Source organism: Camelus bactrianus, chromosome 17 (assembly GCF_048773025.1).
Source record: "Camelus bactrianus isolate YW-2024 breed Bactrian camel chromosome 17, ASM4877302v1, whole genome shotgun sequence".
In the NCBI taxonomy this organism is placed as follows: Eukaryota; Metazoa; Chordata; class Mammalia; order Artiodactyla; family Camelidae; genus Camelus; species Camelus bactrianus.
The window spans coordinates 6,338,458-6,366,075 of NC_133555.1; the positions used below are offsets into that span (position 1 = coordinate 6,338,458).

Sequence of the window (27,618 nt, forward strand, 5' to 3'; positions counted from 1 at the left end):
CTGGGGCGAGGGAAAGGAGGGATAAGAGAAAAGCCTGCACCCTGAAGACCTGCCCTCCCAGCTGAGGACACCCTCTTGCTGACGCTGAGAGATGGCCAGGCTTGGAGTCCAGACCCCACTGGGCTCCGCCTTATCTGTGCCCAGAGTCTCTGAAGGCGGAATCAGGCCTGCTCTGGGGATGGGGGAATGTTCTGGAGTGCCAGTACTGGTAAGTCTCAAAATGAGAGGCTGCAAAGGGGCCTTAAGTACCAATTTCAATGCCAAAGTCACCGCCTCTGACAGGTCATGGAGGCCTCTGAGGAACAGGCTTCTAAGCTCGGCAGCCCTGGCAGATGCGGTAAGTGCTCGGAGGGAGAGAGCTGGAAGGGGAGGGGGAGCAGCTGAGAGGGAGGAACGAAAGGAGGCACAGATAAGATGCCCAGAAAGAGGCAGCCTCAGGAGGGTGAGAAAGATGCTTCAGGAAAACGGGGGGAGGGAGGACAGGGGGCAGACAGGAAAGAGCCACCTCTGCGTGCAGCTCCCACACGGGGCCTCTGGACTCATTCCCTTGGTGAGGCAGCAGGGGCGGCACCAGGAGACTCAAGGTTAATCACATTACCCAAGGTCACCCAGGTAATAAGTGGCAAAGGAGGGCTTAAACTCAGGTCTGACTCCAGGCCTGCGTGCAGAGAAAACAGGCTGGAAAACAAGTGTACTGAAGAGGCAACGTGCGAAAAGCAGCAAAAAGGACGGGGCGTGGACAGGGCAGAGAGGAGGAAGGAGGGACAGCGCACGGACAGGAAGGGGGCCTGGAGCCCGTGGCCGTGCCTGGTCTGGGGCTGGGCTGGTGGCGAGCAGCAGGCAGGACCCTGCTTGCAGACGGCCCTGGGGCTTAAAAGTTGGGTGGGGGGGGTGTGATGAGAGAAGAGAGGACAGGAAAGAGCTCCCAGGTTTTAGCTGCAAGCATGAGGGGCCCAGAAAAGGACTTGTAAACAAGGTCATCTGTAAGCAGCATGGCACAGCAGGGGAGGAGGACCGACACACGAAGGTCACAGGTGCGTGTCTTCTCCACGAGAGGAGCACGGGGGCTGCGGTATGGTGCTGTTCCCACCACGCTGCCTGATCCCAGCACACACCAGCAAGGAACTGCCCCCCAAGTGTGGACACCAAACAGGATGTCATCCTGTCCCTCTCATGAGTGCAAGGGCCTGAGCCCACGGAGCCCAGACATGTGCCTGCGGACTGGCCGGTACCCACCTCCTCTCCTTTGCTGAGCCGATCTACCAACATGTGCCTGAAACAAGGAGAGGAGGTCAAAGCAAGCAGCACCCAAAAAGGAGGACAAAGGACAAAGGGGGACCAGAGCCACAAGGACAGCCCATGGCTTTGGCACCACAGCCTCAGGTGGGCCTGACCAGCACCTCTGTCTCCCCAAAGGGGTGGGACTGCCCCCACCTTCCACCCTGTCACAGGAGCCACCACGCCTACACACACAGACAGGTGGTTCCCAAGGCACTGGTCCCACCCCACAGGCTCACCCAAAGAGGAACCAGTCGTAGGCCACGGTCAGGTAGAGGATCTCAGCGGGCTTCAGGGACATGTGGATGAGCCCATCCTGGAAGAGACGGGGAGATGTGCCCATGACAGACCCTCCTCGTCTCAGGAACTGAATCACAACCACAGACCCAGTGACAAACAGGCTGCCCAACAGCTCCAGGGACAGGGTTAAACACAATACCTGAACAATTGGGGTCCCTCACTCCAGATCTCATCTGCTTTCTAGAGACAGTCCCAGCACTCCCAAAGGGCCTCTGAATGTGCCCGACCCCAACGGCCTAGCCCATGCGTACTCACAGCCCACAAGGAAAGGCGCAGAAGAGAGATGAAGAGGGGGGTCCGGTCCCAGCCAGAGATACAGTGTACCAGGAGTCCGCTGTCGTCTACAGGGACACAGACCAGGAGGCCCAGGAAAGAAGCAAACATTGGCTGATTAGCAGAGGATGTGCCACCACCCTGGCCTCGCGTGAGAGCCAGGCCACCCCGGAACCCCAGCCTAGCTCCAGGGGCAGCATGTGATGTTTCTGCCAACCTGGCCACAGTGACTGGTTCAAGGGTGGGCATTTGACCGAAACTGGGCCAATGATCATGAGCTCTGGGACAGAAGCCATCTCCCTCGGGGGAGTTAAGATGTCAGGACACAAGTCTGGAATGGTTGCCAGCCATGAAGCTAACCCAACTGGGATGAGACAGGGAGAGAGTCTCTGTGGTATCTGTTAGGCACTTGGCTCTGCTCTTGGGCCTTCTTGTTGTATTAACTTCTCCTTGTTCAAGCAAGTGCAACCCCACAGAAGCCCTGACTGACATCAGGGAGTCAGAGTCAGACCGCCCTAGGACACTGAGCATGGAGGCCCGACCAATCCAACCGAAACAGCCAAACTGGCTAGAGCACCATCCGGAGAACAGGCCCCCACACTAAGTGCGTGCCCACGAAGAAGCCAGGCTGCCTTCCTCTCACCTTTCTGAACTAGACAGAGGCCACTGCAGCCCCGCACACATGGCTGATGCTCAAAGCTCAAAGGCCAGCTGACCCAGGGCAGAAATGCCCTGTGTGTGGTTCAGATGGTAACAAGTTCATAATTTTGTTTTTTGGGGTTTGGCAGACATGAAATAAATCTGCCAATGGGCAAGGGAATCCCCAAATCCTTCTCCCACAGAGCAGAAGGTAGGTGTGTGGCCCCAGTAAATACATTCGTGGTGTCATGACCTGGAAACACCCAGAAGATCCAATGGCCTGAGGTGGGGAGAGGCCGACTCACCGTCACTGTTGATTATGGAAAGCAGCAGTTTCAGGTAGTTTTGTGTTTGTTGCACCAGGTCCCAACTCTGTTGGAGAAAAAAGATAAAAGGAGTCTAGAAATAGGTATTTAACTCAGACTCAGAATTTAAAGTATTTGAAAAATAGCATATTAAGAGTTACTCTGAGGCAACAAATACTCAAGTCTCTTAGTCACAGGCCACAGGTCCCAAACCCCAGCTTCACTGAGATCTCACTCCTCACCTCTCCCTGACCCCCAGCTACAGCCCCTCCCTCGGTGCACGCTAACCCAGTGCGAGGGTGAGGCCCGGGGACGCCAGGCAGGGGCCTGGGCAGCCCATAGCCCCGCACCCACTAGCAGCAGCTGGATGGTAGCCTCCTCTGAGCCCTGGGCTCCGGGCAAGGAGCAAACAAAGGGCCTTGAGCCCATGGCCACTGTCACTAAATGGAAGGAGCCATTCCTTGACCTGCTATCATATCACAGAAATTAAGGAAAATACCAACCTTCTCATCAATCACGTTTCATTTGCTTTTTACTGCTACTCACTGCCTATTCTGTCTTTTGATGAATAACAAATGCAGTCTGTTTGGCAGACAAAAATCTTTTAACAGGAGGTTCGTGAGGTGGGAGATGGAAAATAAGCAAGAGCCGTGGAGATGGGAACCTCTGCTGTAGCCAAGCAGAAGGTCTAGACGCGACGCTCAGAAATAGTCCACTTCGGAGCCCGAACTCCGCGGAGGGGCCTGACCCAGTTCTGCGGCCCCTCCCCCGGCGGGGGCCGGCCTCCCGCCGCGACTGCCCGGCAGTGTCTGGGGCTGCGCAGAGGGGGCGCTGCACGCCCGCCACAGAGCACCCCCCAGGGGAGGGCGAGCACAGCACCTGTGATTGGAATGGTTTTCCCAGGAATTTAAAACAGGCTCATTTACCTGACCTCCCACGGCCCCTGGAGAGTCCTGACCCACTTTCAGCAGCTCTGGAGAAGGCTGCTGGCGCGCTGCGCTACCAGCGTTACTACCACAGCGGCTCGGGGGTCTCTCCACTGTGCCGACAGACCTCCGCACCGAGACTCCTGGGGGCGAGGAGCACGGGAGCGAGGCCGGGGCTCCGCGGCACCGGGGCCCGAGAGGGCAGCGGGGAGGGCTGCAGCGGCCAGGAGATGGCAGGAGGCGGCCACGCTGAGGTCGGCAAAGCCCCACAGCCACGGTGGCGATCTGAAGGGGACACCATGACCAGCGAGTGGTGGCAGATACCGCTGGCCTCTGCGTTCAGGGCTGGGGCAGGAACCACAGGCCGGGGAGCACTGGGTTGGTAGAGGCCCAGGGTCACACAGCTAAGCGAGCTGGCATAGGGACCCAGCCCTATAGTCACGGGATATGCTGCAGGAACCCCTCCTCTGATACCAGTGGGAAACGAAGGTCTGAGGAGGTTGTAGAAGGTGAGGAGGACCGGGGAAGTGCACTGAAATCCAGGCTCACCTCCTACTCTCATCCTCTGTGGTCCATGAAGCCTCTGGGTGCAGAGCTGAGTACCAGGCATCTGGCTTATATTTCTATGCCTGAAGTACTCTTCTCCTGGCTGGCAAACTCCTACTCATCCTTCAGAGGCCCAGCCCGATTATCTTCTCTGTGGAGTTTCCTTCTGTGGCCACTGGCCAATATCCTTACTATGCAGGTGATGGTTATGCTGTTGCCTCTTTTCCTAGAGTCAGCCCAGCGCCATTTTGGCATCTCTGCATCCCTAAGGCTTAGTGCTCAGGGACCAGGAGAAAGTACATTCACTACCTGTTCCTGGTCAGGGGCCACCTTGGGGAACAGCAGCCACTGGAGGGGGTCTTGGGGCACAGAGGGAAAGAGCAGCCCTCTGTGGAATGCCATCCAGCTGCACACACGTGCGGCTGCTCGTGCACTTGGGAACACTGCTGTGAACATCATCGAGGGCTGCTGGGGAGGGAAGGCAAGTGAACCACTGCACGTGTGCTGACTAGAAGGAACCGTCTAGGATGCCGAGGGACCGTGTAATTGGAAGGTGGGCCTAGTCTAATCCACAGGGACCATTAACAAAGGCTTTTCAGAGATGGTGACATGCATATGGAAAGGGAGGAGGGAAAGGTGGCAAGTGTTTCTGGCAGAGATAACCGCATGTGCAAATCTAGAGAGCAACCCCCCCCCCCTTAAGGGGCTGAAAGGCACCAGTGTGGTGGAAGGAGAGGAGGGTGGGGATGGCCAGTGAGTCAAGAACAAGCCTGGACCCCGTGGAGCTGGGTGGGCCATGGAAGGGTCCATGGGCTTATTCTAAGGAAAACAGGAAAGTCAGCAGCAGCTCTGAAAGAAGGGAGGACTATGACAACCTTGCCCCATCACCTGAGCACTGCTCTCTGCCAGGCCCTATTCACATGCTTTATGGTCCCTATTTCCAGTCAGGCGCCCCTCAGTGTGGCCCCACGCTCAGCCAGGAGGTGCACCGAGATGATGGTGGCCTGCATCAGGCCAGTGGCACAGAGACAGAGGCGAGGATGGGGGAGTTTCACTGGGGCGAGAATGAGGATTGACGGCACTTGGCCGTGGACGTGGGGGAGGAGTGCCTGCGTTTTGAGAACTGAGCATTGGGGTAAGGGTTGGAGAGCCCGGGGGTGCTGTGGGTTGTGGCCAATTCCATTCAGTACAGCTTGAGATTGACATGGCTGCAGGAAGGCACACGTGATACAGGCGTGGACTGTCAAGAGGCCTTGCCCAGAGCCCCAGCCGGGCGCCCTGGCAGCGGCCTAATGGAGCCGATGACAGATGCACCTGGGGGCAGAGGAGGAAGACTCCATGCTGAAGGGGCTGAAAGGGCAGAGCGCACACCCGGCTGAAGAGGCGGGGAGAGGAGCCCAGTGAGACCAACTGGCTGAGCAACACCAGAGAGGCGGACATCATGGGAGAAAGCCCTACCCTCCTGCTCCTGTGCCTGCAGTGTTACCAGCGTGCACCCCCTTGAGTCAGCAAGCTGGGAGCCTACTTCCTAATCATCCTACACCGCAGTTTAGAGAACACATGCATGCAGCGATCATATCTGACCCTCGCCACAACTCAGGAACAGGTGTCATCGACCCCTCTCAGAGGGCAGTGAAGTCACCTGCTCAAGACCACAGAGCCTTGTGAGAAGAGGTGAGCAAGCGGGGGTCACATCCAGGGCCTCTACCCTCTAAGAACCTCTCACACCACGGGACCCTTGCCTGAGAGAGACACCCTTGTCAGCTTCAATACAACACTGTTCACACAGCCCGATGGTCATGTCATACTGAGAGAGTTTGGAGTTCTCAGATCTAGTCCATCTGCACCAGGGGAAAGAACGGAGCCAGAGGGGACAGTGAAGGTGGGCTGGGCTGGGACTGACTAGAGCTCAGCATAGCAAGCCCAGGAGGAGGCCGGCAGGTTCCTCTAGCCACTCTGCCTGTGTCGGTACAGCCTGGGCCCCACCCGGGCTGTTCCTTCTCCAGGCTTCTGGGCACAAGAACCAACCCGCCTGCTCTCCTTCCTAGGGCTTCCCCTCTTGTAGAAATACCTGTAGAGAGAAGGCCCAACAGCAGTCTAACTTATTCAGATAGTTAACAGAGCATCTAGTCTGTGACCAGGGGCTGGATGTACAAGACAAAACAGGCCAAGCACGGCCTCTGACTTTACAGAGCACCTGCTACCAGGATAACAAAGTCCAAGGTTACACTGAAGCACAGAGCTGTCTAACGTGCGGGCCGGGCCTCTGGGAGAGAGGAAGAGCTCAAGGCTGGACAGCAGCTTTCCAAACCTGGGGGTAGATGAAAAAAGGAGGGAAACAGGATGCTTCTAGGTACTCATGGGCTCAGCCTTCCCAGCTCCAGGCCAATTCCGGTGCTGAGAAGCACAAGCCGTGGTTCCCCAAACTCCTGGAGCTCTCTCTAGCAAAGATGGGGAAGCAGATCTCTAAACCAGTGACTAGAGCCCAGTGGAAAATTCCAAGATGGAGATGCCCTGGAGTTAATGGGCACGTCAATGCAGGCATTCAAGCCCCTGGCGATGGGGGAGAGGAGGCACATCAGAGACGTCTTCCTGGACTGGACAGTGTGTCAGCCAGACAAGAGAAGGCTGGGAGGGGCCAGCCTGGCAGAGGGAAGGACGCGGGGAGAACAAGGCTGCCTGTCCTGGCTGAAGCACGTGGCAAGGAGACTGCTAAGGGCCCCTGGGCTTGGACAGTGAGCCAAATGTGGTAGACGTGGATCCATCCAGTAAGACCGGGGCCCCTCCCTTGGCAGATGGTGACAGAGGAGAGACGCACAATGGGAAGAATTTTAAGGTTTCTATCATCAAATGAGGTCAGGTAGCTCTGCACTTCCTCTGACGAAACACGCATTTAAAAGGAAAAATGAGAAAAGTCACTGAAGCCCAGAGCTTGAAAAGCAGGCTCCATGAGGCCCTCCTCTGTAAACAGAAGGCCCTGGTGGAAGCATATCTTTGAGGGAGTCATGTTCAGAAAGCTCAGAGAGCAAATCAGAGAGTTCCACAGATAAGCAGCCGCTCTGTTCCTAGGCTGTCAGAGGTCAGAGGGCACGAGCCAGGCCTTCAGACGTCTGCCGGAGGAACTTGTGGGGCACGCACCTGGGGTCCCCTCGACTCCCTCCCTTACACTGCCCTCCAGTCAGACCCCTCACCTGATACTGGCTCCAGTCAATGTTCAGAGAGCAAGTCAGGAAGTCGGGGATGCTCAGAGGGGCGTCGACGTAGTCCTGGGGACGGAAAGACACTGTGAGACGCAGGCCGGCCACCAGGAGAAGCCACGGTGACAGGGCAGGTGGAAGCCCTGGAGCTGTGGCTACCACGGGCAGGCAGGAGGTCCCTCCACAGTGCTCGCGCTCTCCAGGCCAGATGCCTACAGCACCTTGGAAGTGACAGCTTAAAATTTAAAAGAACCAAATGCTGTTGCCAAGTGGAGCTTTTCAGTCAGCCGTTCAAGGGTTTGCCGCTGAGACACATGTGACCAAGCACAGTGTTCGGCCTGGGGCAGGTCCTGTGCCCGCTCCCGGTGACTGGGGAAGGACCAGAATGCTGCTCCCACTCTTCACACGGATGGTGGAGCATCCTACCTTGTGCCTGAAAACTCCTTTAAAGGAGAAATTTTAAGGGGGAAAGGAAAGCATGTGTGACGGGAGTTTAAACATGTACAGACAAGGAGAAGAGGAAAGAGAAGAGAAAGGAAAAGGGCAGTTGTTTTCCCCAAAGATTACTAGCTGGCCTCCCTCCACAGAGAAGCCCAGGACCCAGGTGCGGTATCACCACTCATACCTGCTTCCAGTTAAAAATGAGCCCTTCGGCCATGTAATCCCGATCCTTATACTCCTTGAAAAATTCACAGCCTGGAAGAGAAGGGCAGAGTTACACCACCACCCTTCCTAGCCCAGTCTCCTGAGACCCCCCCGCGTGCTGAGGGGCGGAGGCCACGAGCTCACACTTCTCCACAACGCGCTTCAGATGAGGCCCCAGCTGACACGAGTGGGGACCAGGCCTGGCGGGCGGGAGCCAGGAACCAGCCTCCCACGCCCCTTAGGCTTCTAGTCACGGGCCTTCCCGAGGGGGCACCGCCTGCCCGCATACCTCTGTGCTCACCAGCTGCTGGTCACCTCTCCCTCATTGCTGTCCCCTCTGCCCTACATGTTCCCGAAGTGCCAACAGCAAACAAAAAGCGTGGCTTACAATATGAGCCCTGGCAGCACTTGCCAGTCACGAAGGACTCCCTCCCTCCTCCCTGATACAGGCGCACCTCGGGGATACTGCAGGTCTGGTCTCAGGCCAGAGCAGTGAAGTGAACTGTGCAATAAATCAAGTCACATGAATTTTCTGGTTTCCCAGAGCATACAGAAGTTATGTTTACACTAGTCTATTAACTGGGCAATAGCATTAAGTCTTAAAAAACCAGTATATATACCTTAAGTACAAAATACTTTATTGTTAAAAAATGCTGACCAGAAGCTGAGCCTTCAGTGACATTAAAAATCACTGATCATGGGCCACCATAACAAATACAGTAATAATGAAAAAGTTCAAAACATTGTGAGAATTACCAAAATGTGACAGTGACATGAATTGAGCAAATGCGGTTGGAAAAATGGCACTGATAGACTTGACACAGGGTTGTCAGAAACATTTAATTTGTTAAAAAAAAAAATGCATCGTGTGAAGGACGATAAAGCTAAGCGCAATAAAGTGAGGTCCGCCTGTGCCAGCCTCGCAGGCTGTCAGCGAGGACGGAACACCAGAACACACACGACAGGACCACGGACAGTGCCTGAAACATGACAGGTGCTTGAGACACATGTCCACCTCCAACAAGCCTCACCAGCAGGTGCTCTCTGTATCACCCACTAGAAAACTTACCAGAAACTCCACCAGGGTAAGGCCTCAGAAATAGAGAGAAGAGTGGAGAGAAAAGGGCCTTGGAAACATTTCCAGCTTCAAGCCTCAGCCTTTCACTCCTCTCTGTGACTGGGAACAAGGTAACTTCTCTAAGCCTTGATTTTCTCATTTGTGAAGTGGTTAAGGATGAAATGAAACAGTACATATAAAACAGGTGGCACGGCACTGTTACAAATGGCACTAAGTGACAGCACACGATGGCCCTGGGAGAACGAGGCCCGCCCCTGCCCCTGGCAGTGAGTGGCCCGGGGCTTGGTGGCTGTGGTCCCAAGTGCGAGAGGGGACCCAAGAGCAGGTGCTCTCAGTTCCTCAACCAGAGCCAACACAAACTCCGGGGGTACATGGCCGAGGCCACACGTCCAAGTCTGGTGAAGTCCCCAAAGGCAACAAAATAGTCTTGTCAAGTCTGTCCAAGTAGCCACGGACCAAGAACATTCACATGGAATTCTCCAGCTGCTCGTGGGCCACACTCCTGTCGGAGGCCATCCCAGGGAAGAAAGAAAGGATTCCTTCAGAAAGGATGGTCTGGAGACCCAGCCCACATGGTGTGCAGACCTGGCCCTCATCCTGCACACACTGTTGCCTTCTCACCCCCAGGCCTCACTGCTCACTGGCAAGTCAGGAAAAAATTCTTAGCTCTAACACTTCAGTCTATTCTTGGGCGACTCACTGGAAGAAAGAAGAAATATAAATACGAGACAGAGGCCTTGAGCTTATGAGCCCAGGTTTAGAAGAGACACCGATTATTTCTCAGCGCTCCTGTGAAGTGCTCAGTCTTCCAAACTTGAGTGCTCAAATCAACACGGCAGGCTCCAGGCTGAGCTCTGACCAGTGTATGATGCAGAAGTAATTTTTTTGTGAGAAATAGAATTAAAATAGACTTAGTACCCAGGGCAACGCCTTGACATTCACTACCTGAATAGGCTTCTGAGCCTGTTGAGAGGCCAACGTTCGAGATCAAAAGTGAAGTGAGAACAGCCACCCACTCAAGAAGGAAACCAATTAGACTGGTGCTGGGGAGTTTTCGGCCCCGTCTATTTCGGTGCCTGGAAGGAAATGCTCCCAGAACACTTCTCATTTGCAAGGGCTGTTTCTAAGCCTCGGTTAGTTTGACAGAGTAGAACTAACACCACCACAGCTCCTGTCTGGGCTTCAAAGTCATCAGAGGGCTCAACAGAGACCCCAAAACAAAGTGCATTTCTGGGCATGGTTTGGATGATGGTAATTGTTTCCTTCCCTCCTTATGAAGCAACACAGGCATGCAAAGAAACTCAAGAATGTAAACACAGCCAGTAAAAAGTGCCTCACCGGTCCCCGATCTAGGGGTGCAACAGCATCTCCCCCACCCACGGCTGTCTGATTTTCATTGATCCCCCTCACCACCCCTCCATACACACAACTATTAGGTGCAGTATATAAATATTTGGGGAAGAAAGGAGGGGAAGACCATAGAGTGCATCATCTTACCATCCGGCCTATTTCTTTCTTACCCCTCTGTGTGAGCACTTCTCTCTTACATAGCTGAGAGTGTACTACTTAACTTCCTTTATTAGCACCTTAAGCATTTTTCTATGACTCTGTAACATCTCATTCTACTATCAATGGGTCTGCCACCACTGACAGTAATTATTCTGGTTAATGAGAACATTCCCCGCGTTTGATGGGGGTACACCGACACCGTGATGAACACCTCTGGCCCCAGGCTGGCTGGAGTACGGCCCAATGATTAACTGGGTCAGACAGTGTTAGTATTTTTGAAGTCTTGTAACAAGTTGCCAAATTATAGCAGAAAGGATATAGTGCTACAGTTCTGCAGCAAAACAATTTTTTTCTAAACCAAGTCCTACTTAAAACCTGAATATAAATAGAGTGATGCCTGACTCCTCAGTCAGGACAGGCCTGTCCTGTTCAGCAGAGAGTAACTTCTGTCTGGGGCCCCAAGAATCTTGAGAGTTGGGAGCCTGGTCTGAAAACCAGCTTTAGAGCTACCCAATGGCTCCAGTGCGGACCCCCAGCAGGGTGGTGGGGAGACATCCCTGTCGTGACCCAGCTCTGATGCCGCCGAGCCCAAGGTGTCACCATCGCAGTCACAGAGTGAGCCTTTCCTCCCACATACCCGTCACTCCACCTGGTGTTTACCGAGCACCTGCCAGGAGCAGGTATGGCACTTTACCCTGAAATAAGCACCTTCATCCTCACTCTACAGAGGATGAATTAGATGTAGGAAGAATTAAGGGGCTTGTTTCGTTCAAGGACACCGCGCTGGGGCTGGGACCCACACCCAGCTCTACCTGCAGCCAAATGCTAAGGTAGCAGAGAAGAGGGAAGAGAGTCCTATGGAGGCCTCTGTAAGAGAGCCAGGCGACCAGGGGTCGTAGTTGGGGTACCACCAGCCCTGGATGAACCTGAGGTTCTGAAGAGAAGGCCTCCCGGCTACACAGCAACTTGCTGTCACCAGCAGCTCCTACTATTGGCCACTTGGCTCCAAGATGGGCAGACCAGAGCCAGCATAGGACTGAAGGCAGATGCGAGTGCTGAGAGGCCGAGAGGTTTCAAGAAGAAAGAGTCCGCCTCCTGCTGCCTGTTGACAGAGTCTTACGCTGACGTTAGGGCTCAAATGTTATCTCCCTGAACAAGGAACTACTGCCAGAGCTTCGGTGCTACCAACTGGACTCATACAAGGTTAGCTTCTAGTGCAGACAACACCGCCCTGGCCCCAGGTCACACACACGTCTGTGCGCCGGAGACAATCACAGCCAGGTGACAACACAGCCAAGTGCTCCGCGACGTGGCGAGGCCACCAGCTAGGCACAGTTGGGGCAGAGCTCCCGTGTCCTCTACCACCACAGCACCGGCGCAGAGCCGCTGGCTTGGAGGACTAACACTGTCACTTCACACTGAAATAGGACTTTACCCGCACAGAGCAGTCTGACCAACACGACCTCATGTAATCCTCACAGTGAAACTGGGAGCTAAGGCTCAGCCAGTCCCAGCGACCCCTGAGAAAACCTGAAGTGAAGTCAGTCGCTCAAGGCTGTAGCAGGGAGCACCTGAGCCAGGACTCAATCCCCGGGCCCCTCTGAGGGGAAAGCCGCTTCCAGAACAGCGTCCAGCGTCCTACCCTACGTGCGAGAGCAGAGGACCAGAACCACAGCGTCCCAGGCTGACTGACATCAGATCCTCCCCGAAAGCTCAGGGGCACCTGTGTACCTAAGTGCAGAGTCACTCCGAGAGCCCCCAGTCCTAGGAAGCCTGTCGCTCGACTAGACCCTGAGACGAGCCCCTACCTGGGTACGGGATGGAGAGGAGCGTGAAGTCGGCATAGCGCTGGGCTTTGTCCACCTTCTCGGAGGAGGTCACACTACAAGACAGGACACAGCGTGTTATGGCATCACCATCCCCCACGAGCACCGCAACCGCTAAGATCCTCCTCCGGCTACAGAGCCTACTCTTCAGAGTAAGGAATGACTCCCTTCAGCAGGGCTTACTCTGACCAATTAAGAAATGTAACTCCTCTGCCGGCTCCCCAGGCTGATCAGGAGAGAGAGCTTCCTCTCCCACTAAGGCCACAGCACCCACAACAGGGGCCTGAAGTTGCAGAACTACTTTCTGTCCACGCCTCAAACAAGGCCGCACGGCCGTCCCGACCCGGAGGGCGGACTCAGAAGAAAGCAAGTAACCGAGACTCTGTCGGAGGGGCCCTGAGGGGACTCCTGCCTCTACCATCTTCTCCCAAGCTCACTGGGGACCCTCCCAAACAGCATCTGCAGAAGATGCCGGAATATTCTGACAGACGAGGGAGGGACAGGACAGTCAGGCATCTGCAGACAGCTAATCTGTAACTCAGCCTCAGTGCGCCTTATTTTCTAAGACAAACTCAGCATAATTAAAAGTAAATATTATGAAAAAATAAACAACACATTGGAAGAACTCCCACAATGTCATCACCCTAACTCAGGCTCCATTTTTTTCAAATTTTGCCTTATCATGTGAAGATGGGGTCCATGCGGGACATAAAAATCGAGTAAGTACTGGTTTTTTGGCTCCACTTTAAAGAGACCCCCATCTCTCGGAGGTGGCACGCTGGTGGCAGGGCACAGGCTGGAGACTCCCGGCTCCCTCGGTGCTAGCTGGACCACCTTAAGCAAGTTACTTACCCTCTCTGTGCTTAAGTTTCTCCCCTCCAAGGGGAGGACACTAGAACCTGCCTAGCAGGGCTAGGTGAAGATAGAGAGAGGAGGCTGCACACGAAGCCCTCAGCACAAGGCCGGGCATGCAGTGCGCCCTGAGGAGCGGCTCGGCCCCATCCCCAAACCCACGAGCCTCTGCCCACTTCGTGGGGGGCGCCCTGTACTCACTTCACGCCAAACTTCACCTTCTTGTTCTCCACCATCAGGTCACAGATGTACTTGACTGACAGGTACCGGAGCAGCTTGATGTCATAGCCTCTGACCTTATCAAAAAGATGCGTGTCGGAGCTTCTGAAACAAAGAGCCAGAGGGAGAGGCTGCACTGCGCGTTCATTCCCAGAGGCTGGGGTGGGGTGGGGGGGTGCTCGAGGAAGTATGGGCATCACTGCTTCTACAGTTGAGCTGCTGCTTCGCTTCTCCGGAAGACGGAGGGAGGGCCAAGAGAGAACCACTGGTTCCAGCAAAGGTGACTTTCTAAGAGATTATCCCGCTCTCTGCGATGAACTTCAAAGAAGAGCAATCTGCAGCTGGACCAGGAAAGGGCTTTTTGGCACTGCTTGATGTTAAGCCAGAAGACTCAAGATAATCTCTGAGTTCTAAAAAGCAGCAGGCTAGTGGCTGATAGAATCTTTGAGCTTTCATTCGTTTATCTCTCTCTACCCTGCTGCCTTTCCACCATTTATGACAGTTTTTAGCCATATGACTTACTCATAATGTAACAGATTGAAAATCTTGTTGGGAGATGGACTTTTTAGTGCTATTTTATCAAGTGATTATGAAATATTAGCAAGTGAATTCCCTCCACTTAGACAGCCTATGATGCAAGGAGAAGATAACATTTTCCTAATCCCCAAGCTGCCTTTGGATCAGTCACACAGATAAAGGCAAAAGTAGAACAAGTAAACAGTCACCATTATTATAATTTTTTTTAATGCGCACTGCTGTACCGTCTCCAGCAGACTCCAGGAACAGTGGAAGCTGCGGAAGACGGCCTGGCTGGGGCAGAGGTCATCTGATCTTGGGGGAAGAGCTGAACATTCTTGAGCACAAGCCAGAGCTGCTGCTCTTGGAATGAACGAGCAGAAGCCGGGCACAGCAAGATGCCTTTTCATGCACCAAGCTGTGATTTTGCGCACCCGACCTGACTAGGGTGCTGGTGTGCGTTCCAGAGATGCTTGACACGTTAAAGATTTCCATGTGGTACAGACCATGCTAGGGAGCTTTTCCAAAATATCTATTAGTGTCGTTTTCTCAAGGTCTTTGGACAGGAGCTAGGTGGAAAGGAGGGAGGACGAGTGGGAGCCAGCCCATTCCCTCCATGTAAGGGGCCCTAACACACTCCTCTGTATCCCGCTGTTATAGCGCCCATCACACAGCAGTGGAACTCCAAGTGTCCACCTCTCCCATGTGGGGACCCCAGCCCCTGCCCTGGGCCTCGGTGCCAGGGTGCCGTGCCACACCCGGGAAACTGTGGGGCTTAAAGACACACACAGGTGTCTGCACTGTCTTGGACCCATGGCACCAGGAACCCCAGGGCTGGCGCACACTCTCTGGGATCCCGGCGAGTAGCCGGGATAAAGACAGATGGCTCAGAAAGTCCATCAAGTCAGCTTTCGGGGGAAGCTGTGGGATGGACTTCAACAACCCTGTTTCAGGGACACAGACTTGTCAGCGGGAGGAAGGGAGCCAATCCACTAACCTGGACCAGGGACAAAGTCACAACAAGTCACCTGGACCAGCGACAAAGTCAGTATGAAATCGACCACCCTGGTCAGACACCCCGCCCCCAACACAAGCCCAGACACGTAACAACCTGGCACTGACCGAAGAGCACAGTCCTCCTCCGTGACGTCCTCTGCGTCTGCCCAGGCGTCATCTGCACCCCCTACCGGAGAAACCTGTGGTCAGCACCACCCAGGGGGGCTCCCAGGGGTGTCCTCACCAGCCTCCTTCCCCGAGGCACCACCCCAGGGACCACCCTCCTGTCTCTCGCGGGGCGGCAGTCCTCCACACCCCAGTCATCTCCTCAGGTGACGAAAGGAAGGCCCCTGGGCTACCCCAGCTCATGCGCATCCTCTACCGCCATGGCTGCAGCCACAGGTGACTATTCTCCACAACTGGGCTCCGGTTCTTAGTCACAGGGGGTGCGGCTCAGCACTCACCTGAGAAAATATAGTTGTAGCCAGTGCGCCCGTACAGCTCCCCCCATCCAGCCAGCGTGGCCGACCTGCAAATGTGCTGGGAGAGAAACAGCATTTTCGGCATCAGATGCTTTTCCGAAGTTTTCTGGCTGTTTGCCCCAGCTTTCTTGAGATATAATCGACACTTGACATTGGGTGAGTTTCAGGTGTACCACATGCCGATCTGATACACTTAAATATTGCAGAATCATTACCACCACAGCCACAGCTACCACCGGTGGCCTCCTGGCACATAATTACCATTTCTTTTTTGTGGCGAAAACATTTCTGATCATCTCTCTTTGCAATTTTCAAGTATATAATACAGTATTACTAACTATAATCACCATGCTGAACATTAGATCCGCAGAACTTAGTTATCTTATAACTGGAAGTCTGTGCCCTCGGACCAACAGTCAGCTGGTTTTCTGAACAGCACACAGTGTGGGGACCACCCAGGACTCTGATTATTCCAGGCCAGCAAAACGGAAGCAGGAGCACGCCCCCAAAGTTCTCTTAGCACCCAGGACACGGCAGTCAGTCTGAAGTATGCCTAGAACTTAACCTCCAGCCACCATCGAGGGGTTCTCTCCCCCGAATGAGAGGCACTGGAGGGGGCAGTGAGGGGCAAGCTGGGATGTGATCCAGCTCAGCGACCTCCCAAGCCTATATGTTTACCGTCACTGGAACAAACTGTCCAGCGCAGGGGTGAGCAACCTTTGAAGCAGCAGGGCTGATTACAGGAGAAATGGTCAGGGTCTTTTTTTTTTCCCCAAGAAATTTTATCTTCTTTCTTCTACATTAAGGAAATGGAGCAGCTCTCACTGTGCTTACGTATACATTTACTCTTTTCCTCATCATTCTAGAAACCAGGCAAGTGGCATGAACTGCACTATCAAATTTTAAGGTTGAATCTTCATAAATTGTGTTTGAGGAGATCCAGGAGGTTGGGGGAATGGGAGGAGACATTCAGTGAACACAGGGTATAGCTGAAGGCTGGGGTGGCAGTGAGGGTGGCTGGGATTACACTGCGACAGGGTGAAGGTGTTTCTGAAAGGGTCACACCGCCCGGCCACGTACAGAGGGTCCCTGGAAGACTGCAAAATACTGCCCAAGGGCTCCTCCTTCTCCACCTGTAAGGCAGTGGGAAAGAAATGGTTTTGTGGCTACAGGAAAGGGGTGTGGTGAGAACTGCCGTCATCACCCGGCTTTCCGAGGTAAGCGGCCTGCAGGAGGGGGCAGGGAATAGAAAAGCCACCTGGCTACAACCCGGGGCGGGGTGGGGCGCTTTCTCAGTGCCAGGCACAAGGACGAATGTGGGAAGCCTATGAAGAAGAGTTCGGGTGGAGATTCCTGAGGCCCAAGCACGATACACTCTGCGGGGGCTGCTGGGTCCAAAAGCATTTTAAAAATCTGATGAAAATGATAAACTATCCCCAGATACAAATGTACACACTAGAGTTTACCTACATCTCCAGAGCTTCCTGGGCTCTCAAGTTCATCCCTGGACCCATCCCCAGCCTCGAGAACAGCCCCTACTCTGGAGGGACCGGCAATCAGGAGCAGCACAATGGGGAGCTGCAGCTGGGAAGGGTCAATTCCCAGGCTGAGGACCCCCAAAATTCCAACAGAAGAAGGGTGTTCTGATTCCTGAGAGCAAGACAATGGGGGTGAGGGGCGTGTGGTTCAACTGGCATGTGTGACCATGCCACTCTTCTGCATCACCTAAGCGGCTGGCACCAAATTTCACTCTTCTTTGCATTATTTCTGCTAAAACTTCAGAAGAGACACACACCCCCTCTTTGGCTGTTGAGCTTTGAGACTGTTTCTTAAGTTCTTTTCAAGTTTCAGATTCCTCTCTCTGCTCCCAATTCCTCTCCCACATCCCTTCGATCTGACCTGTCCCTGTCTTTCTGGTACCTCGGCAGCAAAGTCCCCAGCCAGCGCCTGGAGGAAGCTGTTCCCACTGGAGAGAGTAACTCCTGGCCCTGCCCTCTGGCCTCGCGGCTCCATAATCTGCCATTTCTGTACTTTCAGCTTAGCTCCCGACTGAAAAAGCAAGACACTCTCTGAATGCTCTCCATTTACCTAATTAGGAGTGGCCGCTAATTCTGCACGAGGAGTGTTGCTCTGCGGGTTTTGCTAATGTAGTAAAGAACTTTGGCACACAAAACAAACGTGGCTGACCTCTGCTCCCCATCTCTCAAGGGAAGAAACAAAGAGAAAGACGACTTGTCCCAATTCTAATCGCCTAAAAGTCAAATGCAAGTGTTGACAGGGAAAACGGCACAGGAGAACATCTCACACTTAAATGCTTGAACTGAGTATTTTTTTTAAATTTTAATAATATACCTTATTTAACCCAACATATACAAAATACTGTATCAACATACTATCATTTACAAAATTATTAATATTTTACATTTTTTGGATTAAGTCTTCAAAATCCAGTGTGTATTTTTACACTTATAGCACATCTCAACTAGCGTGTTTTCAGCATTTAAAGGGAAATGTAATCCCATCCCAAAATGAAGTTGTGTTTTACCAAAAATATTCTACACTGCTTCAGGCATAAGATATAAATTAACTGAAATGAAATAAAATCAAACATTTAGTTCCTCAGCCACACTTGCCACCGTGAACTGAGTTTTGGAGGAAGCAGGAAGCAGACACTTCTGAACACCCCTCCCCTCCCCAGGCTGGCAGGCGGAGGTGCCTCCGAGGGTGTCCTGGTAACAAGCACCACTGCCACCGCTGGCCCGCTGGGAGCCCCATCTCTGAGGCCCAGCTCCCCACTTCACAGCAGCAGACACGGTCCTGCTAGTTCACGGGTCTGCCTTCTCCACTGGCTGAGCTCCAAGGGGACAAGGACCATCTTAGTCCTCTGTCCCCTAGAAGCTAACACAGGGTCCAAGACTGCTTTCCCCCAAGACCAGTGTCTTCCTACGGGGCTTGCACTTAGAAGCTTGGTGGGCACTTTTCTAGGTGCTGGGAGGACCGCGGTCAGACAAGGCCTCTGCCCTCAAAAGGTTTATGGTGGAAGGGAGACGACAGGTGTTCAAACACACAACTGGAATAAAGCACATATGAGCAGGTATTCAGCAAGTGAACACCAACTGAGCCAGGGGAAGCTACAGGGTGTGAAATGGTACCACATCTCCTGCACAAGAGGGAGCAAAGGGAGGAGAAAGCAGGATTAACGGCAGAGCCCTCAGCAACACTTACCGCCTCAGTCTCCTCACAATAATCCCTCCAACTCATCGCCCTCCCTCCGCAAACAGCTGCCCGAGGACTCTTTCTCCCAGGCCTCCCAGGTCCGTAAATGCTCACAAGGCGCCATCCCGTCCCTCTGCACTAAGCTGGTCAGGGCAGCCTTTCCCATGTGCATTCAGAAAAGTCCCTTCGTTGAGGTCTGCAGACCAACGGGTGAGAAATACCAGACGAGACAAAGCCACCCCGGGCTTCTCAGAGCCTCTCCTATGTCAACATTCACGTACTGATGTGCTTTATGAATCTGGAGCTCGGGGGTCAGGCTGATCAAGGATGAGTTACTTCTCACTCTTACTAGACAAGTAACGCTTCTCACAAGCATATCCTTAAACTACTGTTCTACGAAACACACTTTGGGCAACACTGGTTTGGGTATTTCCTACTTAATTTCTAGCAACCAGCACTATGCTCCACGGAGCAGTGGTCCTTCCACTGGAGTTCTGATAACTTACAGGAACAGCAACCTTTCAGAGGGGAAGGGGGAATAAATAGCTTGCAGATGATCAATTTCTGGAACTTAACTTCCGTACATATTTCTCCCTAAAGTCAACCTGCCCATGGAGGCCTGTGGCCGAGTCTCCTTTCCCACCTCCCCTTTCACATCTGCCCTTCTTCCGTTTTATGAGAGAAACGCACGAAGGGACGGAAACAAGCCTGGTGTCTCTCCTCCCCACTGCCCTGCCCTGGCCCTTGCCCACTCACACTGGGAGGCTGGAGCCGGAGCCCGTGAGCCACCAGGACTGGAGTGCCTGCACTCAGGCACTGTTAGATGAAGAGACACTACGTCCCTGCTCCCCTCCCCTCTTCCAGGCTCCCCACGTTAGTCCACTCCTTCTGGATTATTAATCTTCCTCAAAAAAATCCATTTCCGTCCTGCATTTCCCTGCTCAGAAATCAGAGGCTCTCCGGGCAAATGTAAACACCCCAGCCGCAGTCAGCCTCCTGTGTTCACTCCCTTCCACCCTCGGCTCCAAGGTGAACCTTCCACTCCAGTCGGGGAGGGAGTCTCCCAGCCTCCCTCATGCCTGCCCCCTCGGGAGCACCCTCCCTCCCTCCCTCCTGCCAGTCAGCATTCTGCTTATCCTCCAGCACCACGGCCTCAGCCACGCCCGCCCACTTCCCGAGGCCATGTCTGTCCGTCCACACTGCTGCCTGTCCTGGTTGGAGGGAGGGCTTCTCCCACCACACCGTGCGACCCTCACCTGCAGTGTGGCAGCCTGAGAGAGTTGTGCCGTAAGTTTAAACCCCAGCTCTCAGGTTGTGTGAAGTAAACTTGGGGAATCTATTGAACCACTCTGAGCCTTCGTTTCATCTGCAAAATGGGACCATCAAATACACCAGAGGATTATAAAGAGGTGCATGAGATCATACTGGGGAGCCAACTAACATCAGTCACTAGACTACAACCCCCGTGAGGGTAAGGACTTGTGTCTACTTTATACGCTGATGTATCTTAAGACCCGAAGCAGCGCCCGGAACATGATACATATTCAATAAACACTTGGTGAATGATATGCTTGAAGGAATGAACAAACAACAATGTATTAACTCACTTAATCTACCCTACTCATAAACCTCTGACGTAGGCGAGGTTATTTTTCCCAGTCCATAGAGGAGGGAACGAAGGCCTTGCACAGGCAGGAAGTAACACGGCCAGGACCTGAACCCAGGCAGCCTGGCCCGGAACGCAGGGTGAGGGACTCTGGTGGGACGCTCCCTCCCGTACCTAGACCCGCCCTCAGCAGTGGTATCAGAATCGGTCTGCTTCTCGGTGCTCCCGGAGCACCGGGGACCCCGTAACCACTCGACACTTGGCTGGTGAATGCCAAGAACAAGATGACCCTCTGCTCCGCACTAAGTCAGTTCCCCCACGAGAGGGTCTCAGAGCGTGCGTGCGAGGCCGTGCCGTGCTCTTACCTTGCCCTTGAACAGGATCACCGGGCAGACGAACCGTCCCCTGCACCTGGCTGTCTTGCTGCGGTTGACGAGATCTTGCAACTTGCTCACTTGCACAGTGCTCTGAAACCTAACGGGGGGGGGGGGGGGGGGGCGAGAGGGGCGGGTCAGCCTGCTTCTGCATGTGCACTGTGTGTGTGTGTGTTCACGCAGACTCCACGTTAGGTCTGCGTGTGTGTGAATACTCATTTAATAAACGCTCAGATTCCTAAATTCTAGGCCATGGATATATTACGTTCTTCAGGAAAAGAAAAGAAAAAAAGGCTATACTATAGATGTTAAAACTGAAATCATCCCGATTTCAGACGCTTTAAGATGAAAAACAAAGTGAGCTACCCTGAAGACGTATATAAAATACAGAAATATATAGAGCAAACCAAATGTTGAGTATGTCTAGAGTGTTCAGTTTTTGACTCCCAAAGTAAGAAAACAGGTATGCTGGGGACCCCCTGGAAATCACAGGGCCATTTCTGTGAACTTTCAGAGGGCAGGATGAGATGAAGGTACACATTCCACATGGCTATGAGCGTCTACCTCACCAACAGTCCAAATACTTCTAACAGTCCAAAAAGCCACCAGGGCAGCCAACGCTGGAGCAAAGGAAGCAGGAGAGAAGCTACAGGTGGCACTGAGGAGCACAGTCGTTAATGCAACAGGTTTGGTAAGGGAGCTTCTAGAACGTGAAAAAAATAGGTTCACATTAAGCAAGTCACCCCTACATTAAATCATGTCAGATCAGCAGACCCCTAAACTAAGGCTCTACTCTCATAGATTCACCTACCAATTCTTAACAAAAAGCTCGAAATCAACCAGCCAGAGCTTCTGGCAGCAAGAGAAACAAGAGGCAGGACAGTGAGAGTGGGAAGCTATCTCAGCTAGGCAGGGTAACCGAGGAGGGAGGAATTCACTCATGCTCCCTCCCTACAAGGGGTGAGCTTCCAGGTCAAGTCCCTGAGGGTGTTTAATGCCTTCCACGTCCCAGTCCGTCGAGGGCTCCCATGTTACTGCCCAGCACGTGCACACAAATGACTATTTCAGAATGAGTGAGTTCAGTGATTTCGAAACATCTGTGGTACTTTATAAAGCATATCTGGATGCTGTTGGCATTAATAGTCTTTCAAACACACTGCTAATTTCTTAGTAGCCTTCATAGACATATTCCCAAGCCAGTTACTAACAAAATAACTATTACAAGTAAGGATTTCAAATTGGAAGTTAAAAAGGGGCTTCAAATAAACACCTGGACAAAAAGTTTGCTGATCTTGGAAAGAGAACAAGGGATAGATAAAGGAAGAGTTCTTACACTTCCAATGGTGTATTTTTCTCATTTCTGATTTAAGATGTTATTTTTTTGATTCTTACTAAATCTTTATTTTGTTTTAAATCACAAAATTATTACATCCTTACTATAACCGATTCAAATAACAGAGAAGTGACTACATAAGATGTTACTTCTATAATGGAGATTTTTTCCTTTTTCAAAGGAAGAAGGAAGAATGGCAAACTTGAAGAGGCAAGGGTGCCTCTTCAAGGCGCCTGTAGGATGACCTGAGCCAACTAGCCAGGCCCTAGAAAACACACTGCTCACTGAAAACCAAGTTCTGCGACCTTCCTCTCACTTAGATTCTCTGTGAAATAAAAAGGCACCTCCATGAAACAATCTTCTAATTGAACTCAGATGCCATGAGAATATAAAATAGACAGCACACACAGTACTGCTCACAGCAGTCTTCCTCCCACGTTCCGGTGGCCCCCGGCCATTTGCATAGATGTGGTCAGGGCCATCTGATTCAAGGGACTCTCACTGAGCTCACACCAGTAGCTCCCTCAGCTCTAAATGCCTTGAAAGTGCCTTTGATTCTCCCAGGTTGAATCCTTCGATTCAGCAAACTCTCCACAAAACTGCGGCAGAGATCAGGCCAGGGTTTCCCTCTTAGGGGCTCTGGGCAGTCTTATGTGAAGTCAGACTTCACATTTTCTTGTTAGGCTAGCTGGTGGTTTATTTTCCTGGGTCCCCTGCTTAAAGAACGAATTCAGTTTCTGTTCTCAGTGGTTCCTGTTTTCACTTTCATGATCTCTTGGCCGTAGGATCTTTTTCTTACTGAGCTAAGCACTGGGCTGTGTCTGACACATGATGCGTATATTTGAATGAATCAAAGTGCGCTTGTATATTTATGCTTGTCTTGTGGGATCTGCTGCTATCTCTGGGGAGACAGTGTCAGAACTGAGTTGAACTGCAGGACCCCTAGCTGGTGTTGGAGAACACCCCCCCCACCACGCACACACACCAGCTGGAACTGGAGGAAGAACTTTAACTACTAACTCCCAGTGCCTCACTTGCCCTCATTCTGGCCTTCTTATCTGGCCAACTGTCATTGCTCATTTATTGGTCTCTTACCCACCAGACCTAAAGGTAAAGGGACTTCATCTCTCTGGTAGGGCTTCCAACTGGATCCCTGGGGTCGGCCACATGGCAGCAGCTGGTCTTGTTGACAAACACATGTCTTGGCCATTCAGAGATTCTTATCCCGGATTCCATTCCCAAATGATGAGCTAAACTGGGGAGGCTGGTTAACGGGACAAAATCACTTCCTGAGTCCAGTTCTACCTTGTGTAACTCAGTCTGGATATATGGTAGTGTCATGGCCTATAAGGCAAAACCCAGCTAGACAAAGTGTGAGGGCCATGGTGGTGACAGAAAGAAGAGGCAGGCATACAGTTTCTATCATCTCCGCATCATCTGCTTTTTTAAGACATTCCGTCTTCTGAGTGAACCCACCACGACCCTATGGGGGAGCACACTTACAGATACCCAACTCAGATGAGGAAATTCCTCTGACCTGGTGCCTCCTCTGCTGGAAAGCCTTCCCAGCTCCCTGTGGTTCCCAGGCTACAGAAAATTTAAGACTCACCCAGGGAGCTCTCTGAGAACGTAGATTCTGGAAATTTCAATTCAGGGGCCCTGGAATTTGTGATTTTGACGAGTGCTCAGGGGACACTAGCACAATAACCACTAACACCCAAGTCCACTCTCCTAGGCCTGATGATCAAGACCCTATGCAACCTGGTCACTAAGGACATTTCAGGGAAACTCCTACTTCCTACTCATCCTTCCAATTCCAGCTGAAAGGCACCTCCACCATGGGGCCTGCTCACTCACCCCCCAGGCAGAAGCGACTCTTCTTCCCAGTTTATCTATAGCAGCACTTTTTGTTTGTTTTGTTTTTGGGAAGGGAGGTAATTAGGTTTATTTATTTATGTATTTATTTAATGGAGGTGCTGGGGATTGAACCCAGGACTTCATGCATGCTAAGCACGCGCTCTACCACCGAGCTATATCCTCCCCCTCCACAGCAGTGCTTTTCAAACCTTACTGTGCATACAAATCACTGGGCCATCTCGTTATGCTGTGATTTTTGATTCAGTGGCTCTGGTGCTCAAGATTCAGAATCTCTAGCCAGGTCGTGGGTGCACGGGCAGGTAAGTTCTGAGTAGGGAGAGCTGCTGCCCTTTGCCGCGTGGCTGTACCATAGCACTCGTCCTAACAGTGTAGCCATGGGGCCAGGCTTCCACCGATATAGTATTGTCAACAGCTCCTAGAATTCCCTTCAAATCAACAGCAAGCAGGGAGACTAGGGGAACATACTTTGAGATCAACATAAAGTACTTCCTGGAGCCTCAGTGTTGTGATTACTTCAGTGTCAAACACCTGCTACCATTTACTGACTCCCTATGGGCTGCATCCTGGGCCAGGTGCTCTGTGTCTGCTCAGGTGTGAATTGCTGTCAGAAAGACAGAAAGAACTGAGGTCCCGGTAGGCCTTCAATAAACTTACTTCATTAGTAGTTCTTATTTCTAACTCTTACAGCAAATGCATCAGACTTGTAATACCTCATTTATCAGCAGGAAATACACTAACCACTTCTCTAGAGGTAGAAACTTACTGATGAGAAAACTGAGACAAAGAGGTTTAATTATCTGCCCAAGTTAGTTACACAGCCAGCAAGTGGGGGGCAGCCAGCGTGTAGAGTGAAGCAGTCTAACCCCAGACCTCAGGCTCTTAAGATCTACATATGGTTAAGTGCCCTTAAGCATGTCGACAAAGCATACCTCTCTCACTCACACTTTCTTTAAAAAGGACACTGAGGTTCAGAGAGGTGAGCTGTGAAGTCAGCTCTTAGAACAATGAGCTACAGGATGGGCGTGAAATAGGAGCCCACGGCTGTGACTCCCAACCCTGCCTCCTACGCTGTGCTAACTGGCCAATCTATCCAAAGAAAGCAGAGACGCCAATAAGGCTTAACACCTGGGGAAAGTGAGTCAGCCCTGCCCTGCTGCAGACTTCCTGACCCTGCGGACGAAGTGTCAAGGCCTCCCTGGATGGGCCCACTTGTGTTACATGATGCTCACGTGTCTTTCTCCTTCTCAGAACTCTCGTACTCCAGGAACACGATGTGCTGGGGGTAGTGGCCGCAGATATCCCCATTCACATTCTGGATCACGCTGTAACAGTAGTCTCGGCCAAACAGCTCCAGACACCTCTTCTCAATGCGCTCCACCTGCACAGAGGAGGAGACCTGAGCACAAAGAAGATTCTGGGGTTCTGAGTGTGAGAATTAGGTGTTCCTTGACCTGGAGAGGTCACTGGGAATGACCATGCCTCTGTGGTTATAATTCAGTGCTGGAAAGAGACATGTTGCTGGGTCATGAACCCAAAGTTCCGATCCTCTCAATTCTGCAGTGAAATAGTGTATGTTAAGCATTTCAAGGCAGGATTACAGCTTTTCTCAGATTCTGAAGGGGGTCCACAATCCACAAAATATGTAGAACTCTTGCTCTAGGTTACTTTAACTGGCACTAATCCATTATCTTCCTTTGGCTGCAGATTCTTCCTCATTCTCCGGCCATAGATCAGTACCTAGAAGCTCTAGTTAGTGTAATGAGTACAAGCTGCAGACAAAGCTGATATTACAATTTGCTTATGAAATAGAAGAAAAAGCTCCTTTAAAACTGCTCCCGTTTACTCAGTTCAGGGAAAGACCTACTAAGAGAAAGACATAAGATCTGTAACATCTCAAGAAATCTGCAACAGACCTGCAAGAGATCAAGAGTTTAACACCAGCTACAGTGAAAAGTCGGGTATAACTTCTGACAACCCTAATCTTCAAGGGTGTGTTAGATGGAAGAGGGGCCCAGCAAAAACCACTAACCCTCTAGCCACCCAGAAGACCAAATGCGAAAAGAAAAACTCAAAGTGGTTTAAACTAGGAATCTTTGAATTTCAAAGTACATGAGTATCATTAAGAAGCCTGTTAAAAAACACAAATTCCAGGTTCCCACCCTCAGAAATTCTCACTCAGTAGGACCGGGTGGGACCAAGGAACTTTTCTTTTTAATAAGGATCCCAGATGATGCTGAAACAAGTGGACCTCAGGCTAAGCACTGAAAAATACTTCCCCATTTGGAGAGTGGGGAAGAGCCATCATTACTGAAGTCTTCCCTGGGTCACTCCAGACACTAGCAGATGCCAACTACAGTATGTCCCAGCATAGATAACCCCTGGAGTCAAAGCAGTTTCATGACCCAGAAAACAGAATCCCACTGGAAAACCTGATGCTAAACCTGCCAAAACCACGTGTGGAATGAAAGATGGGAGAGTCAGCAAGATTCCCAACAGACTGCCAGACAGTGCCTAGGATGGGAAGCCTTCCAAGTCTGGCAATAAGGAGACTGAAGGGAATCCCAAGGATAGGGGTAAAAAGAAAAAAGAGGAGACTTGCTTCTGATGAAGGAACAGAGGGAGTGTGGGCCGTCTTCCAGCTCTACGGGAGAAGGAAAGGGATGGGCCTAATTTTCAAGTCATGCTGAAACCGTGTAAGGAGGCGACACACTCGGTTTATCTCTTGGCTCCATTCTGCCCCAACACTCCAGCCCCTTCATTCTCCCCTCTGACCTGAAGAAATCCTCTAGACATTTTAAAATCTAGACCTGAGGGCTATGGTCCCCACACCTGATGCAGGGGAATAACCCTCCTCAGCTCCTCCTCCCTAATCTCTGAACATGGTTCCTCCAAACTCCTTGTCTCAAACAAAAGGTCATCTTTCCTTGGCTTATTCTGACCCGAGTTCCTCCTTTTAGGTTTTTAAACCCGACCCTTACTCTTGGGCTCCAGACCCTGGGAACTTTCCCCTCTCTCCTTTCTCTGACCCGTGACCTCAGCCTTTCCTCAGAAACTTCCCAAGCCAGACACCTTCCCCTTCTGCTCATCTCGACTCCGGACTCACCTTTGAGCCGCCCGTCCCGCTGCAGTCCTTGGCCCGGTACTGAGTCCGGGAGAACTCCTCCAGCAGCTCTCCGAGCCCCGGCTCCTGCGGCTGCGGGTTGCCCGAAGAAGCTGAGGACCCCGTGGAGGCGGCCGCGGCGGCCCGAGCGCCCGCCATGGCCTAGCCCCGCGTCCCTTTCAGCGCCCCGCGTCCCCCTCAGCACGGCTCAGCCCGGCCCATGGCACCTGGAGGTACCCACTCCGAGTCCGGAACCTCCCGAGCCGCCTCAGCCACCGCCTTCCACTTCCACTTCCGGCCCCGCCCCACCCTGCCGGATGTTTACGCCGGCGCTGGCCAATCAGAGCCCAGGGCTCGCGCCTTGCCGCACGATCGCCGGCCCACCCCCGACGCGGAGCGGTCCAAGCGGTCTCCGCGGAGGGGACCGCGGCCGCTCGCAGAAACCTAGTGCTCCGCCCACCCCGGGGTTTCCCGGGGAAGTCGGGCTAAACCACTGGGGGGGGGGGGGGGCAGCGCGGGAACTA

General features: G+C 52.5%; 1 protein-coding gene across 6 annotated transcripts in view; it reads right to left on the bottom strand.

Annotated features, from left to right (window-relative positions):
* MTMR14 (myotubularin related protein 14) overlaps positions 1–27,391 on the bottom strand; it is a 40,753-nt gene extending 13,362 nt beyond the window's left edge. For 4 of the 6 annotated variants that reach the window (XM_074344394.1, XM_010952997.3, XM_074344397.1 and 1 more), the window contains exons 1-13: positions 27,098–27,391; positions 25,224–25,372; positions 20,775–20,883; positions 15,570–15,645; positions 15,232–15,292; positions 13,576–13,698; positions 12,505–12,578; positions 8,090–8,160; positions 7,459–7,533; positions 2,796–2,862; positions 1,834–1,919; positions 1,518–1,594; positions 1,237–1,273 (exon numbers count right to left, since the gene is read on the bottom strand). In XM_074344394.1, coding sequence (XP_074200495.1) covers positions 1,237–1,273; positions 1,518–1,594; positions 1,834–1,919; positions 2,796–2,862; positions 7,459–7,533; positions 8,090–8,160; positions 12,505–12,578; positions 13,576–13,698; positions 15,232–15,292; positions 15,570–15,645; positions 20,775–20,883; positions 25,224–25,372; positions 27,098–27,253 — 1,161 coding nt within the window. In that variant the 5' untranslated portion in view covers positions 27,254–27,391. The remainder of the gene's footprint in view (positions 1–1,236; positions 1,274–1,517; positions 1,595–1,833; positions 1,920–2,795; positions 2,863–7,458; positions 7,534–8,089; positions 8,161–12,504; positions 12,579–13,575; positions 13,699–15,231; positions 15,293–15,569; positions 15,646–20,774; positions 20,884–25,223; positions 25,373–27,097) is intronic. The other 2 variants (XM_074344395.1, XM_074344393.1) reach the window with 1 other exon arrangement.
* Positions 27,392–27,618: the final 227 nt, after the last annotated feature.